Here is a 16667-nt window from a genome sequence, read left to right on the forward strand (position 1 = left end):
ATTAATAAAATAATTAAAAAACTATTGTCTTAAATTTACTATTATTGAGACATTCCATTGCAAAGTGGTTCTCAGAATTTGGTAAAAAATTGTAGTTTTGTTCTATATCGCTAAATATTTTCTTCATTTTGTCATTAGGGTGGCAATTTCAACGTTAGGGTAGTCCAATAAATAGTTTATTTTTTTTTATTTTCAAAATGATTTTTTTCAAAAATTTATAACTTTTGAACCGCTGGGCCCATTTCAAAGACCAAAATATTAAATGAAGGCTAATTAAAAATTCTTAATATATAATGATATTATTAAAATGAGATTTTGTTTTGAAAAACATTGATTGCATTTAATAAATGGTTTTCATAGTTTTTAGATAGAGATGTGATTTTATATTTTTCCTTGAAAATTTATGATGATCAAAATATCATCCTTCAAAAACTGTCGTCGTATTTTCGGCAGCCACCATATTGGGTTATTGGGATCATTCTTGGCCGCGTTGTCTTTCTTCATAGCTGAGTTGAGGCAGGGCTGGATAGTTTGACGGCCGGTATGTCTCATACATTTAGCAAATTTTAGCATCTGTAATATAAAAAAGTACAGTTTAAAGTTACGTAAAATATAAAGTTATGAAGATAACAGTTACATACCGACCTTATTAACACTCAGATTAAGATCTTTCTTAAAGCTGAGTAAATCTTCGTGAGAAATCTTAGATTTTTTTCTGACTGTTTTGGTCTTCCTTCGCCGTTTGAAAAACTAACCTAGGCTAGTTTTTTGCCTGCTAACTCTCTAATGCTTTTAACAATAAAGTGATTCTTTCTTTCATCTGCCAACTTGAAGAGATTCTGAAGTTTCTGTTCACTACATACACACGTTTCCCAGGAGAAACCTGCGTTAGACCTAATTTGCAAATTTTTATGATTTTTTTTTTCTGTGGTGTTTTTTTCTTCTTACAAATATCTACACACCCGCACAACCTTGACTGTCGACTTTGGTTTAAACTTATTGTTAACATCTTTTTTGTGGATATTTTTAAACCTAAATTTTCATAAACTGCTCCCTTTTTATACCGGTAAACGGCAATGTAACATGTGTTAGCCGTACTCACGATATATTATTAGCTGGAAAATTCTCATTTTACACCCTTCCACCCTGCTCATGCCCTCGATCACATTTCATAAGGGATGCGTAAAAGAGAAAGAGATATCGCAACAAATTCTTACTATTTTCTAAGAAATGGAGTGGGAGTTGTTCCACCAACAACCCAATGAGACAGCTTATAAAAGTTACATTCAAATTCAAATCCCTGTTCATACATTTTTCCTTGATTTCGTTGAACTTCTATGAAATTCTTCTGAGTTTGGCATTTTTTTCCCGAAATTCTCAGTTATTTTTCAAAGTTCACAGTACTTTCCTAATGTTATTAAATTTTACAGACCATCATAAAGTTTGCAAAAATTTCCTCACGTTTAAAGAACTTTTTGCAGAGTTATAATTCATATAATGTTGGAATTTTTCACAGAACTCTCTACAATTTTTTTTTTTGGAAATTGGTATGGACCGTAGACATTTGTCAACCCCCCCTAAGAGTATACGTAGTTTATGAACAGCCCCTTACCATGAGGACATTGAACACCCCTTTAGCTCACAAAATGTTCCTTAAGTTGGCAGAATTTTCTTGAAGTTTAAAGAACTTCTCTGAAGATCGACGCACATCTTTAAAGTTTGTAGAACTTCCCTTAATTTTGTAGAACTTCCCTTAATTTTGTAGAACTTCCCTGAAGTTCAATAAACTTCTCTGAATGTTGTTGAATTTATCTGCTTCTTTGGAGGAACTTATTTGAAGTTTGCAGAACTTTCCTAAAATTCATTACAGTTCCCTATTGTTCGCAGAATTTCCTAGAAAGTCGCTGAACCTTCCTGAAAATTTCCTTAGACAAAATATGGGAATTGCAATGAAGCTCTATCAATTCTGTAGTAATTCAAGGTGAGGACTACCTGAACTCACTGGGCAAGAGTAGCTAACCTCATGCGAGTTTCATTCCTGTATTAAAAGACATTATCGGTTAAACGATTTTCAAACCAATTCGTCATGGTTGCCAGAATTTATTTTTGATCTCGCCGTTGAGTCAAACATATCATTTTTTTTTAATCCAAGCTATTTTTTCCAAGCCTCAGGATTTTTTGGTGGCAAATGCCACCTTTGCCACCTGCTGAGTACGGGACACAACACTTTCGGTTCATACAATCTCCTTAATTGAACTCCGGTAAAAATCTTTCAACAATCGTCGCTACTAAAAAGGCTTGATTTTTTTTTCAGAGTCGCTTTTTCAAAGCACAAGAAGCGAACTCTCTATTTTCTTCATAAGGTTTTTCTTTTTTTTTTTTAATTTTTTGCAGATTTTCTACACGATACCTCCAATCAGAGTTAATGTACACGTGCATCCATCCCGCGTGATAGAGACACGCTTGCTATAAGATCGTAGGTGCCTGGTACATTTCGAGACGTATTATTTCGCGTTTCTTTTTTGTTCCTACGTGCCTCATTCGTGTCACATGTGCTGTGTCTCATGAGCTAAGCTCGGCGAGCTCCAGGGAGATCGGCAGCGTACCTACGTCCTGCGTGCATGCTAAAAGTGGCTGGTTGGTGGAGAACTGTTGTAGTCCTGTCACATTCTCGTGTTGCTGGTACAACTGATTGATTTCAATCAGTTGATATTCAGTTTTTGAGAGTTGAAAGATTGTGGTTTTATAGAAGTATTTCAAGCGGAAGATGTGTTAAACGATTACGAACCAATTACCGGCGGGGTTATTTGCTACCGATCCATGCGCATGGAATTTTCATGGTTCAAAATATTGATTTAGCTCCATCAAGTTCAAACGATTTCAAATCAGCACCTGATCATTCTCACACAATTTGTTCTCAATAGGATGCGAACTCATATTGCACTTGGCCCTTTGAAGTTTATGTGGGAATTGAAAAATTGAACGTTAGGATTATTAGTTATTGATTGATTAGGAAGATAATGTTCTTCTGACATGGTTCATTTACTGTTCAGCAGACAAAAAATTGAGGCTATTGTGTCATAAGGGCAAGATGCAGTGTTGCCCTGAAAACAGCCGATTAATCCTACCAGCACGTTATCAGCTTGGAAATTAATTAAGAACAAATTTTCTTGACATTCAACAAAGTTGTAGCTGGGAAATTTTCACGTAAAGGGGGGGGGGGGGGGGCTCTGATGGACAACTTTTCCGTAAATCATTATGGTGCAGGACTAGAACGATGAGGACAAAAAATACACTTTTCTTATAGTAATTCCCATATAAACTTCAAAGAGCCAGTGCAGAATCAGTTCGCCACCAAATTAGTTCAAATTTTGGGATATTGATCAGCCTGATTTGGATCCGATTGATCTTGGTGGATCAAATTGATAGGTATTTTGCAGCTGGCAGAGAGCCAATAGTTCGGAGGGCCCTTTAAAAAAAACTTCGTTGTTGAAATTGATTCGTATGACTTCATCGATCAGTATTTTCAGCCTTTCAAGCTGTAGCCGACATCACTAGTTAATTCAAACATCTACTTAAATTTGAGAACTGTTCAAATATATTTAGACAAAAAGCATGGTATGTTCGTCCCAAGTAGTAGTCAACCTGAAAATATGATGAGAAATAAGAAAACTGGATTGTAAATTTTGGGATGAATCCAACATATTTGTCACACTCAACGGTCAGTATATGAATCGAAAACCATGTTTTCCAAAATGTTTATTTAGTAGGTTCAATATCTTTGAAAGCTCTGTGGAGCCGAAGGACTAAACAAATATTCCAATGGAGATCTAAATCGATTTCCTATATTATTTTTTTTTGTTTGCAACGCATTGAATCTCGACAGATCCACAAACCCTTCCTGAGGGCACGTCCATTATCACTACCTCTTCATGCAGCACTTCTACCACTTCCTCTGTTGATTTGCTGGTGCTGTCTGACAATGCACCTACAGCCACTACACCAGGGTACGAACTGCTATCCGAGTTGCAAGGAATTTTGTAGTTCTTCAAGAAACTTCTTGGTACTTCAGGGAAAATTTCTTGAAGTGCAGATTTTTCTTTAAAGTTCAGCTAACTTTGTAGAAGCTCACTGAAATTCATTGAACTTCGTAGAGTTTCATCGAACTGCTTCGATAACTCTTCTTCTACGTTCCTGAAAAAGTTATAAGACAACGACACTTCATACACCTTGCAGTTCGTAATTGACAGTATGGGCTGAATGAGGCTATTCATACTGTCGCTAATGTGATTAGTAACACTTATGCTTCGTTTGACACTAATGTTCCGTTAACTGTTTTCACTAGAACATTATATTTTGTTTTATGCATCAAGACCAACATATGTCAGATGAATCATGAGCTAAATTTAGTGAAATTATTTGAAATTCTGATATCATGGAAAAGTTCAGAAAAATTCGTAGAAGTGGGAACTTTATACAAGTTTAGGTATCTTCGTAGAAGTTTATTGTTTAATGGCAGGGAACCTCTTTATTATTCAGGGACCTTTTTTATAACTTCAGAGCTTTGATGAAACCTCATGGACTTGAAATAGTTCAGAGAATCCCGCACAAATTCAGTAAATTTCGTGCGTCGAGCTTTGCGCAAAATCAACGAGAAACGTAGACGTGAAGCAAGCTTTGATGAAGTGTTGTGGACTGCGTAATAATTCGAGGAACTGCGTATAACTTCATAGAAGTACAGGGCATTTTGAAAAAGTTTAGGGAATTTCGTAAAGATAGAATACTATAGGGATCTTCGTTTCAGTTTAGGGAACTTTATAGCAGTTAGCCAGAGATTTTAAAAACATCAATGAACTTCCTGAAGATGAAGATTTTGGACCACCGTTTAATTTCAAGGTACTTTGAAATTTGAGTAAATTTTCTAACACCTAAGGAAATTTTGTAGATGTTCAAGAAACGTTGCATAAGTAACAGGATATTCTTTCAGATATGCTCCCTAGACAGCCAGCAAGTTTTAAAAGATCAGCATTTGCTGATGTTCTTCTGATCTGAATTAGCGAGTTGCTAAAAAAAAGGATGACTTAAGAATGTGCTTAAGTTTTTGAATATCATAATTTTTCAAATGGATAGATCAACTTTCAACACAGTATTTTCCAAATTTAAACCATACACTCTGGTAACATGGTGGCAACATGGTGATTTGATCGGTTGATCTGTTGCAGGTTGTAGCAATGGCTGTACCACTTTCTGGTTTGTTGTAGCGAGATGGTGGCGCTTGGTGGTCACTTTGTGGAATTGGTGCCGATACTCAGGCGCTTCCTTCTGACACTGTTGGTATACAAAGGCAAGGTCGCCCCGTTATCTAACCGAAAAGGTTATTTCTTCTTAGCGATTACGGACATTGACGCGAAAACGATGCCATCGAAACCCGCAGAGCAATGGTCAGCAGAAGCCACCTAGATCGTACCGTGCCAACCAGAAAGCGATTTGAAGGAACAGAACAGAAGGTCGGTAGACTTGGTGATATTAATAATTAGAATGGTAAATATATCACTGCACTGGTCTACACGCTCATCTCAGTTAAAGCCAACGATGCCCGCTCATGTCACTATTTTGCTGCAACTATTTAGCATAGACCGCGCCATCACCCAGTGGGTCACCGCTTCTGTTATAGAATTTATCTGAATGCTCGATCACATGAGGCACATTAAAAAAAAATCTGAACATTTTTAAAGTAATGGTAACAAAGTACAAGTGAACGCGTAAAGGTAATACGCCAAGAAAAAATGTACTGCAAAAAAAAATCTTTCACCCATTGAATTATCATAACATTGCATTTGCTAATCTATTCGTATTTTGAATCCCATCTAACAAAATATACCAGTTGTGTTGCCGATGAATGGTTAAATTTCGTTGAAAATGTTTGAACGTCATGCAACGGTCAAATCCCCGTACTAAACAATACCGATACACTTTTTGTAGAATTTTTGTCCATTCTATATTTTGAAAATAACGTGTCAAAAGATGTTAGTCATGCAAGTGCAGTTAAGTGTTGAACCGGAAAAAATAAACAAAGAATAATCTAAATGATCGGCAAATTAATGGCTTTTGCTATTAGAGGATTTCAAGAATTTAAGCACTGCAAATATATGCTACCTTTCCTCTAAAATAGGATTTGTGCAAACGCAAATGAAATGTCGGTCAAAGCAACCAAGTTTCAACAGCCTGTATTTCGCTTACCTACACCTTCCAGAACTTCGAGCTCTGCAGTTCTAGCATTAATTGTAGCACATGAGATGAGGCACATGAGATCAGCGCGAGCCTCGCGCACGCCAGGATTTTTGGGTGTCGCGTTTGTTTCTCGCTCGTATCTTATTCTCGCGTGTCTCTTTCTCGCTCGTCACATGTTGATTTCGTTGCGACGGGAGACGGTTTTTTGAGAGTCTCGGCAGCACATTTTTGCACACACGAGAAAAATGTAACTCTGCCTCCAATAGAAAAAAAAAAAACACTCGAAACAGGACAAAAATCAATGCCTACTATGATTACGTAGCTGTCGCGGACTGTCCTACTCGTTTCTGTCTCTTATACTTAGAAGAGAAATTTAATAAGAAGTTGTTCTAGCAACAAATGTTAATTGATTTTGCAGAAAGTCGATTTAATCAATACGGATTTTACTTGAGAGTCAAAAAGAACTCTTTAATGCCATTTGGACTAATTGAATCAACTTTTGAACCTTGTTTAACTGCATTTGTTCAATTCGCAATAATTTTGTATCGTCAATAGTCCATATACGCCTTCATAATCGGCTTTGTAAACTTCAAAATACTTTTTCTCTAAAAACCCAAGGTGAAATATTTAAAAACCATCACATATTTGATTATTAGGATCAATAGTAACATCCTGTGAAGGAAAATTTTCAATAGCGACCAAAAATATCCATTAGTACCGCCCCAATGACGCGTTCATCTAGATAAAATTGATATGTAGCAGATTTTTAGCGATGGGCCCAATGTTAGATCCATAGGCTAACATTAGAGTCATTTCCCTATGCGTGTGTTTCGCTGAAAAATTTCTAATAGAAGTGCGGACGCTACTTAGATTGACGAGAATACGTGAATTTCCCTTTTACGAAAATCGTCTACAACTTTCCAAGAACAGTCGCACCGTTCTATGTTATTATAATAAATCGCTAAACAGCAGTGTCTCAATGCAGGCAAACCTTTCCCCTATTCAACATTGATGGCATCGTTACATAAAACTTTCGCCAGACATTCCTAAACAGTCCATTTCAGTACCAGTGAAGTTAAACCAAAGATGAACTGAATTGATTTCTAAAACTATCCTTTCCATACTTTCCAGCAATCCGCGGCACAGACCCAGCAGGGCAGAGCCGCATAAACATCGCAATCAAGATCATCTCCAAACGACATTAAATCAACCGTGCACAGCTTCATGCCACCACTGCCTGCCGTCGTCGGCAGGAGATACAAATGGAACAAAAATATGCAGATCATATGTAGAAGCCGTTTCAGGTTACACACTACTCGCTCGCCTGATCCAATGGCCGATCGGATGGAATCTTAATTTTGAAATCAAAACTTTTTACCCGCTCGATTAGACCGCGTGAGACAGTTTCTCCGATGCTGATGCCGTTCGTGTGCATCAACAACAACGGAGCAGATTAGTGACGTCACGCCGCCAGTTGCTACATTATATGTAGAGGGAAGAACTACTAAACAGTGAAGCTGAAAAAAAGGGGGAATACCACGTTCGCGCGCTCTCAATCGCACGTTGTGGCATGTGAAAAGGATCAAATTTCAAGCATTAAGCGAGCCGGTGGTGACGGCATTGCCCTGAGTCACGAAGAGCGTCACCAAATGGATCTAGTGATGGCCACATCGACCGCGACATCGTCGAAGAGTTCGCCCTCGCCCCATCGGATTAAGGTCAAGAAGGAGGTATGCACCGAACCGGACAACATCAAGGTAAGCCCAATGCAATTCGATGGGAGGAATTCCCATGGATGTAGTAGGTACATATATCAGGGATTCAAATTCCACACGGACCGATTTCGTACCTTGTCGGGTCACATTCCAGTTTATTTCGACTCCTCCCGGGGTCCATTAATAATCCTACCGCGTGCGACTGCTGACGGACGGGTATCGGGTTTCGATTTTCGTCTCATCGGTGACTGGCCAGGCAAAAGCTGTGTCGCTTGATGGTGCCAGAAACGTGTCTGCAGTAATCCGACCCCACTGTACATGGTAAACGTAACCCGATATCGTCTGATTTGTATCGGATATAAAAGAACTACGTTCCGGGTATAGCGGCAGTCGGAGATGTCGGGGGACGGGGTAATGCGTTGTAGTGATACCAGTTTGACAAACAGTTGTTGGTTGGTGAAATTTCGTTACTGTTTGTAAATCATATTCTCGTGGTAATTTGGACTTGAAACGCTCAAACTCGCTCTTCTAGCATGGCATGCCGCGATTTCATCGCTTACTTGTATTTAGCTAGGGGAGACAACTGTGGCATAGGTTTGGATCCAGTGCTGGTCGATTTTAAAGTTTATGTTTGTCTTTTGTTGTTGTATTTAATGCATACAAAACTTCTGTACACTGTTTGAATTGATTCAACACGGATAATGTTCAAAAGGTACTGCGAAGATGAATAAAATTAATCCAGATGTCCTGTCTTGTCTTAGGTATTTAGATAGACTTGTGAACTATTTGATTTTCTTCAAATTATAAGTTGCCCTAGAAACTTCAATATGACGTGTCGGTCAATACAAATTTTAAGTATCGTTTCCCTCGAATCCAGTCATAAAGTCACACCCACGCTCGTTCTTCCCAAGTAAACTCACTGCAATGTCCTGTCAGTCAGTCAGTCAGTCAGGGTCATCAGTCAAAAAAAAAAAAAAAAAACAGAATCCAACCATAAAACGCAACGATCGACACCATCGCCGAGGAAAATACAACCAACGAAACGCAAAGCCAGGTAGGTATCATATTACAACAACCGTCATCCCATCGGATCGCATCGGTAGCGGTTACTTGTCTATTTTTCATATTTGGCTGCTGTTGTTGTTGTTCGTCTCGCCAAAAATAACCACCTCTCACGTTCGGATGAGTCGGATCGGAACCTTATTTTCGAAAATTGTTTAGCAACTGTTAACGGACCTCTTACCTGGCTGCCTGTTGCGTCTTTTGTATGAGAAGTTGTATTTTTAGGCTGCACGCGTGCAGTGAACATATGCTATTATCATTTTACCTGTAGAATCGGAAACCATGGTCCGCATCCAACTGTGGGGACACTCATCGGGTTTGCTGGTGTATTTTTAGCCGGAACACTTTGTTTGATATTTTAGTACACTGTCATCGGATACCGCGGGACATCATCGTGGTCGGTCCGAGTCCCGTCTTCCGTTGTCGTTCTCATATATGGGATGAGAGCGTAGTACAACTAATGGCGTGGTTAGTTCGCGGATACTGAACATAATATCCCGCGCACAAACACACCCAAATACCGCCCCCGTTCCGGCCGCCCTTTGGTAGTTTGATGTCGAAACTGCGAAGCCAAAAGTATCACGTTACGTTTCGCCCGTTCGTCCGTGCTGTACCCATGTGTTACGGAGCTCCCAATGATGTTTATGAAGAAATTACGCCAAAGACACAACAGAAGTATTAATCGGTACTAGCACCAGGAGTGGGGTGGTCAAAATTAGTATTTTTTTTCTCCGCAGGAAGGGCAATTCATTTTTAATTATGGTCTGATGAGTCTTTCGAAATTTTAGCTAATCAAATGGCTTAGAACTGAACCTTGGAAATTTACGTGATAATCTTTTGCCAACTTTCTGAGGAGGATTAAACTAAAAATGGCTTAACCATTTCTTTAAGAATCATTTGGCTTTTTTACACTCCAAAAAATAAGCACGTCTGATTTACGTGAAAACATAGGTAGCTGTCGTCCATACTATTTTTCACGTAACATTTACGTTAATGTCCTGAAGCCAAAAAATATTCCCATTTAGTGGTCTACGTGAACAGTAAAGTAAATATTACGTGATTTACACTTAACTTGGAATGAATTTCACGTCATCTTTACGTGATTTCTAAATTATATTTACTGCCCCCGCTCCGACCCTCGAGGTGTTACCCTGGCGATATTTTCGAGAAGGAAGACATGGTGATTCTGAATGACGGTGTGCCCACGTACTTTAACGGGCGGCACACTTCTGCCATCGACGTCTCTGCTGTCAGCCGCTGCTTTGCCGGCAAAACTCAGTGGAGCGCGACCACGGATCTCTATGGCAGTGACCACTACCCCATCAAAGTTCAACTTTCGACCGTCACCTTCCCGATGGCGCTATGAACAAGTGGACTGGGATAGCTATGGTGAAGCCTTTCAGTCCTTGTTAGTACAGCGTAATCCACACAGCATTAAAGACTTTGCAGAAGTGGTATACGAAGCGGCAACAGCAACCATCCCAAAGACCAGCAGCGTTCCGGAGCGAAAAACGCTACGCTGGTGGAATGAAGATACGAGGAAAGCCGTTAAATCCCGGCGTATAGCACTTCGCCGTGTAAAGCGCCTTCCTATCGGACATCCCGACCGCGAGGACGCTCTCCGTCACTACCATGAGTAGCACAATCAATGCCGGCAAGAAATCCGTGTCGCAAAACGAACCAGCTGGATGGACTTTCTAGAAGGAATGAATTCGTCACAGTCTTCGGCCTCAGTGGGAAACGGCGCATGACACCGCTCCACGTACAGATTAACGGTGAAGCGGTTTCTGACCCTGCAATTGTAGCGGACGAACTCGGCTCGTACTTTGCCCATCTCGCAGCCATCGAGAAGAACGAAGACGAATTCAAGCGGAAAACTAAGCCTTCGACGTCATCCATTGCAAGTTTCTCTGTTTTTTTCTGATGCTGGGAACCCGGACATCAAGCAGGTATTCTCCTGGCAGGAATTGCAGCATGCCCTCCGCTGCAGCAACGGAAAGTCGGCGGGTCCCGACGAAATTGGGTACCCTCTACTCAAGAGGTTACCAACGCCAGGCCAGCTACGGATGCTGGAGCTTTTCAACAAGCTCTGGCTTACCAACTCGTATCCAGCGTCGTGGAAGGAGAGCTTAGTCATTCCTATCCCAAAAGCCAATGAAGTTAGCAAGTTCCGGCCAATAGCCTTGACATGCTGTATTGCCAAGGTCCGGGAGCGAATGGTCAACAGGAGGCTAAAGCATTTCCTTGAAGTCGAAAACCTGCTAGACCATCGACAGCATGCTTTCCGTCAAGGGTACGGAACGTCAACTTACTTCGCAGGGGAGGTCCTCAAGAGTACCAACGATAGCGGTCTCCACACCGAGATCGTCTCGCTGGATATATCGAAGGCCTTCAACAGGACGTGGACGCCCCTCGTCTCAAAACAGCTTGTCAACTGAGGGCTGTGTGGACCCATGGTCCACTTCATCAAAAATTGCCTGACCGATCGTTCTTTCAGAGTCGCAGTTGGCAACACGAGGTCCCAGCTTTTCAGAGAAGAGACGGGCGTCCCACAAGGTCCAGTTATCGCCGTTACCCTCTTCCTTGTGGCCATGAACGAAGTTTTCGAAGGACTGCCGAAAAATGTTTACATTTTCGTGTATGCTGACGATGTACTTATCGTAACTACCGGCCCAACAGCAGCACGTAACAGGATCAAGGACCAGGCAGCAGTCTCCGCTGGGCCAGCGCGTTAGGTTTCCAGCTTTTGGCCACCAAAAGCGTCAGGTGCCACGTGTGTCCATCCCGGCACCATGTCAGCGGGCCACCTATCAAAGTTCAAAGCCAGCCCATACCACTAAAGAAGACGGTCCGTATTTCGGGGGGTAATTGTTGACCGGTCCCGCAACTTCGAGCAGCACTTTAAGGCGATCAAGAACGACTGCCGCAGTAGGATCAACTTGATCCGCACCATCTCTCGTCCCCACCGGTCAAACAATCGCGACACTCGTTGCCGGGTTGCAAGAGCCGTGATCGATAGTCGATAGTAGTACCAACAATCAATACGAAACTAATGGCTTGGCTCACTACTTGACTAGCCTATTGGTCCCAAGCAAACGATTAACGTACCCCATTCTAGTCAAAACTCTAGTACTACACTATGTTTGTTTTGATTCGCTATGAAAGTTTGACAGATAAAATGATGGGTTAGTTAATTTTCCTATGTTTCGAGGGGTGAATCGATTAGCTTGGAACCGAAGAGAGTACCAGAGCTGAGTTAAAAAGTTGCGAACGTTTCTTCGGGACCTTCTGGTCTTAGAGTTACCTCTATGATAGTACGGTCTTGAGATGACGTGCATCGCCACCGAAAAGCCCGTGCAGATAATAGCAACATCCTCGGACCGGCCCATACTGGTGCTATCCGATTCGTACAGCGTGATACAAGCCCTTCAAGGAATCAAAAATATATTCAAATGACAAAATGATAAGCGATCATCGAACCGAATAATAACGCTATGTCAAAAGTGCAAAGCAATAATGATATAATCTTCTTCGTTCTTTTTTATGACAAGCAGCCCGTGCGACACAACTCATTCGGGGCGGTAGAAGGAAACGAGCAAATTGTTGGCAACTGCTTCACGAAGTAAAGCCGAAGATGATACACGTGTGCTAATGGGAATTTTTTTGTTATGTCTTTTCTCGATTCATATCAAGCTATGTCCTCATCCGTGTATATTGCAACAAAGCAGGCAAGCAATATATCATTATCCTTTTACCACTCGGATCGAGCTATGTTAACGATCGAGTTTGTCATGGTAGTCGTAGCAACCATTTTGTCTGTATCGTTGGTTGCTTTATGTGTTTGCATTCGCTGAAGCCCTTACATCTGAGACCCTGACTCACCCCTGGATACAGGCTATTGTGGAGGCCACACCTCCGAACACGGTGTTTTCCTGGATCCCTGGGCACTGCGGTATCCCAGGAAATAGCGGAGCCGACAGCCTGGCAGGGTCTGGACCAGCTGGCCCCCGTTACACCGACGAAGTGCTACGAAGGACATAAAGCGATGGATAGTCAGCAAAATGTGGGAAGTCTGGGAAGCAGAGTGGTGCCAATCCCAATCCCTCTTCATCCGAAGAATTAAAGGAACGACGAGCAAGTGGGCGGATATGTATGATGATATGATAATATGTATATATGAAACTTCGGGACCAGAAGGTCGTTTCTCGTCTTAGGACAGGCCATACAAGGATCTCACATAGTTTTGGTGCGACGCAGTTCCACAAAATGTGCTACGTTTGCGGAACCACTGCATCGGTGGAACACATCATATGCCTGTGCCCACAATACCAACAACTACGGGAGCAGTACGCACTTCTCAACAGCATTAGGGCCATACTGGGCGACGAACCTTCCACCTTAGCGACAATTAATTTCTTTTGGCTGACGGGACATCTTTGCCGGACGGGGGATTACCCCTCCTACGGTGGAGCTCCGATCTTTTTCAAATCCCTGCATAACTTTGATGTACCAGATTGATCTTTGATGTACCAGATTGATTGAGATCTTTTTACTGGAATCTGTTTTAATTGCTTCTATTTGAGTACATGTGAATTGTAAGCCAACTCCGTAACAAAATTTGCAGGCATAACTCCCCCTCTGGGGCCTCCTATTTCATAGAGATGAACTAGCTAACGGCTTAAAATCTCTCTAATAAAGTAAAAAAAAAAATACTGAATAATTATGATTGTTACTAATATTGGAATACATTTTCACGTAATGTTGAAGTGACGTTTATAGGCTCTTAAAAATACAAGGAAATTAATATTTAAACATTTGAATATATTGTTCTACTGATATGTCAAGTATTTTTCTATTCTCTATCTAGATTTCATTAAAAATTTAACACTGATCATTTCATTGCCTCCAAGATTTAATCAGGACCATTCAGATGCAATATTCTTTAACGCTGTCACTAAAATGACTCAACACTATTACTTTTTTTTAATAATAAAAAAGCTTTTTCGAGCAATAGTTAGGAATGTTGCTTTAATTTACTCTCGAACGCTCTAAAATCTGCTCAAACGATATCCAAAGTGAACATTTTGGTTTTATCATAGTCTTGTAGTCTTGAGCATGAAGAACGCCTTTGTTTTCCCTTTGTTCGGGTCATAATCACTGCGATCAATACATTGATCTTTAGTGCATCTCTATGGAAAACTAATGCGGTATTTGTTTCCGATACAGTTAAATCATACATACTTGCTCTTATCACAAGAAGCTTCATTCAATCGCGATGTTCCGAAGACGTACCCTCTCATCAATCAAAATAGGTCTTAAATCAATCCTCATTCAATTGTGATGTTCCGTATCATTTGAAGAGTTCTTGGACCTCTCCAAATACGCACCAAACAAAATAGGTCTTGTTAGCGACAAAAACAAGCGATGATACTGATATTTGACCATGCAGCAGAACCCTGACCCGAACCTTTTCTTGTTTAAAATCTCAAAACCGAGGCTCATAACCGTCAACAAGAAGATCTTCGGGCCAGAGTTCGATGTAATACCAGTAACGCACCACGAGAAAGTGATCTACCAGCGTTACTGGACTGAAGAACGCTTTAAAACCTCGATAAAACTTATAATGTTACTAAGGATGTTATATTCCTGATATAACGCACAGCAGCAAAACTACATTATAAAACTAGACATATTTTGTGAATTTCAAAGAAGATCAGAGATTTTCAGGGAAGTTTAAAGATGTTTAGGACAGTTTCAGGAGAATTGCAAGAACTTCTGGATGGCTTCGAGAACGTCTGGGCAGTTCAATTAACTTTAAAGAATTTACAGGAACTTTACAGAAGTTCTATGAAACTCAGGGAATTTCCGAAAACTTCAGCAAAGTTCCGACATCTTCAATGAAGATCAGAAAACTTCAAAGAAGTTTCAAGAGTTTGAAGCAATTTCATTATTTTTAGGTGTGTTCCAAGAATTTTGAGGAAGATCAGAGATCTTCAGAACAGTTCCATTGATTGATTGCAGGAACTTTCAAGAATTTCCGATGAATTATGGAATATTCCGAGAATTTCCGAGTTTCAGTGAAGTTCAACGAATATTAGAAAAATTGCTGATACCCTAGAGAGGCTCCGAGAACTACTTGAAACATTTGGAAGCGTAAGAGAAAATTCGACAATTTCTAGAATATTTACGATACTTCAGGGAAGTTTTGACATTCTAATGGAAGTTCCATGAGCTCCAAGGAAGTATCGAAAAATTCAGATAAAATGGGAGCTTCAGGATAGACCAAACAACATCAAGGCAGTTCAATTAACTTAAGGAAAATTGCCTCAACTTTCGAAAACCTCAGAGAAATTCAGAACATTATTGTAGTTCAGGGAAGCTCCGACGACTTCAAAAAAGTCTAGACTTTCGGGAAAGTTTAAATATTTTGAATAATTGACTGTGGAAGAATCGCGTTCCCTGATGGTACACCCAACCGGGGCATGTAAGATTCGCTTACAATTATGTGGGATTCATCATCAGAGGATGTTAGTGGAGACCGCATGAACCGAGGATGCGATATACCTAGCTGCGGTCCAATGCAAGAAAATTGGAGACCGAAAAATGTAGAGTCTATTAGTGAGTGAAATTAATTATGTCGAAAAAAATAGGAAACAGGTTGCCCACTGGACTCGAACCACAAACGTTACGATTATCAGACCTGTGCTTTCTTCACTGCTCTCTCCATGCTTCTGAATATGGCAGCCCAGTTTTTTTTTTTTTTTTTTTTTCTTTATTATAGAGATTTTTAGCCTGAGGCTAGTTCATCTCTTTGGCAGCCCAGTGACAGGCGCGTAGGCAACATGTTATACCGTGACAGCGGGCCCAGAACAGCAAAATAAACGATTTGAGCCCGGGACATGCTGCCTACTGTCAAACGCTGCTGTTGATATAGGCCTTGTCACTGGCCTGGAATATGGATAGCCTAAAAGCAAACACGAAGCGCTCATTTTCTCGCATACTCGATTTCGTATGCTTTTTCTGCTGGAGAGATTCGAGGCAAGTGTGTGCGTCGTTCTACAATGTTCTACACTGTGCGTCGTTCTACAAGCTTACTGGTATAGTCGAAAGCGTAGATAGAACACGAAATAAAAAAAAAGACAAAAAACCATTACATCGCATGCAAGGTCATTTCTAACATTCGTTGCGATGTTCATGAACAGAGGATGATAGGAAACGGAACTAACATTCATTGTAATACATTTTTGGTTTGCGTGTAGGTGATCGATGGCACAATCAAGATTGTTGTGGCACCGTAGACTCGGTTATAGGGATCCAGATGCCATTCGGGAGATTGAACGGAACAATTTGGTTTCCGATATGAATGTGAAGAACTGTAGAATCCAGATAACATGTGAATGTTGCCTCGAAGGAAGATGGCGCGGCCTGCGTTTCCAGCGGTGGCAGTGAAGACTTCAAAAGAGATTCTGGATATTCAGAATGATCTCAGCGGACCGATGACGGAGACTATGGGTGGTTGTAGATATTATCTGGCCATGATCGATGACCATAGCAGATACACGATAGTATACTTCCTGAAAGAGAAATCTGAAGTTGAAGCTAAGATTCGTGAATACGTTCGATTTGCGGAAACCCAGTTTGGTAAGAAACCCAACGTGA

At 40.7% G+C, this 16667-nt stretch overlaps 1 protein-coding gene across 1 annotated transcript in view; it reads left to right on the plus strand.

Annotated features, from left to right (window-relative positions):
- The window catches only part of Sobp (Sine oculis-binding protein), a 104042-nt gene that overhangs the window by 5394 nt on the left and 81981 nt on the right, over nucleotides 1–16667 (plus strand). Inside the window, exon 2 of the mRNA XM_065227095.1 lies at nucleotides 7363–7988. Coding sequence (XP_065083167.1) covers nucleotides 7881–7988 — 108 coding nt within the window. The 5' untranslated portion in view covers nucleotides 7363–7880. The remainder of the gene's footprint in view (nucleotides 1–7362; nucleotides 7989–16667) is intronic.

The sequence above is a fragment of the Ochlerotatus camptorhynchus genome, unplaced genomic scaffold (genome assembly GCF_037179485.1).
Source record: "Ochlerotatus camptorhynchus isolate MF236.1 unplaced genomic scaffold, CSIRO-AGI_Acam_v1.1 ptg000022l, whole genome shotgun sequence".
Lineage (NCBI taxonomy): Eukaryota > Metazoa > Arthropoda > Insecta > Diptera > Culicidae > Ochlerotatus > Ochlerotatus camptorhynchus.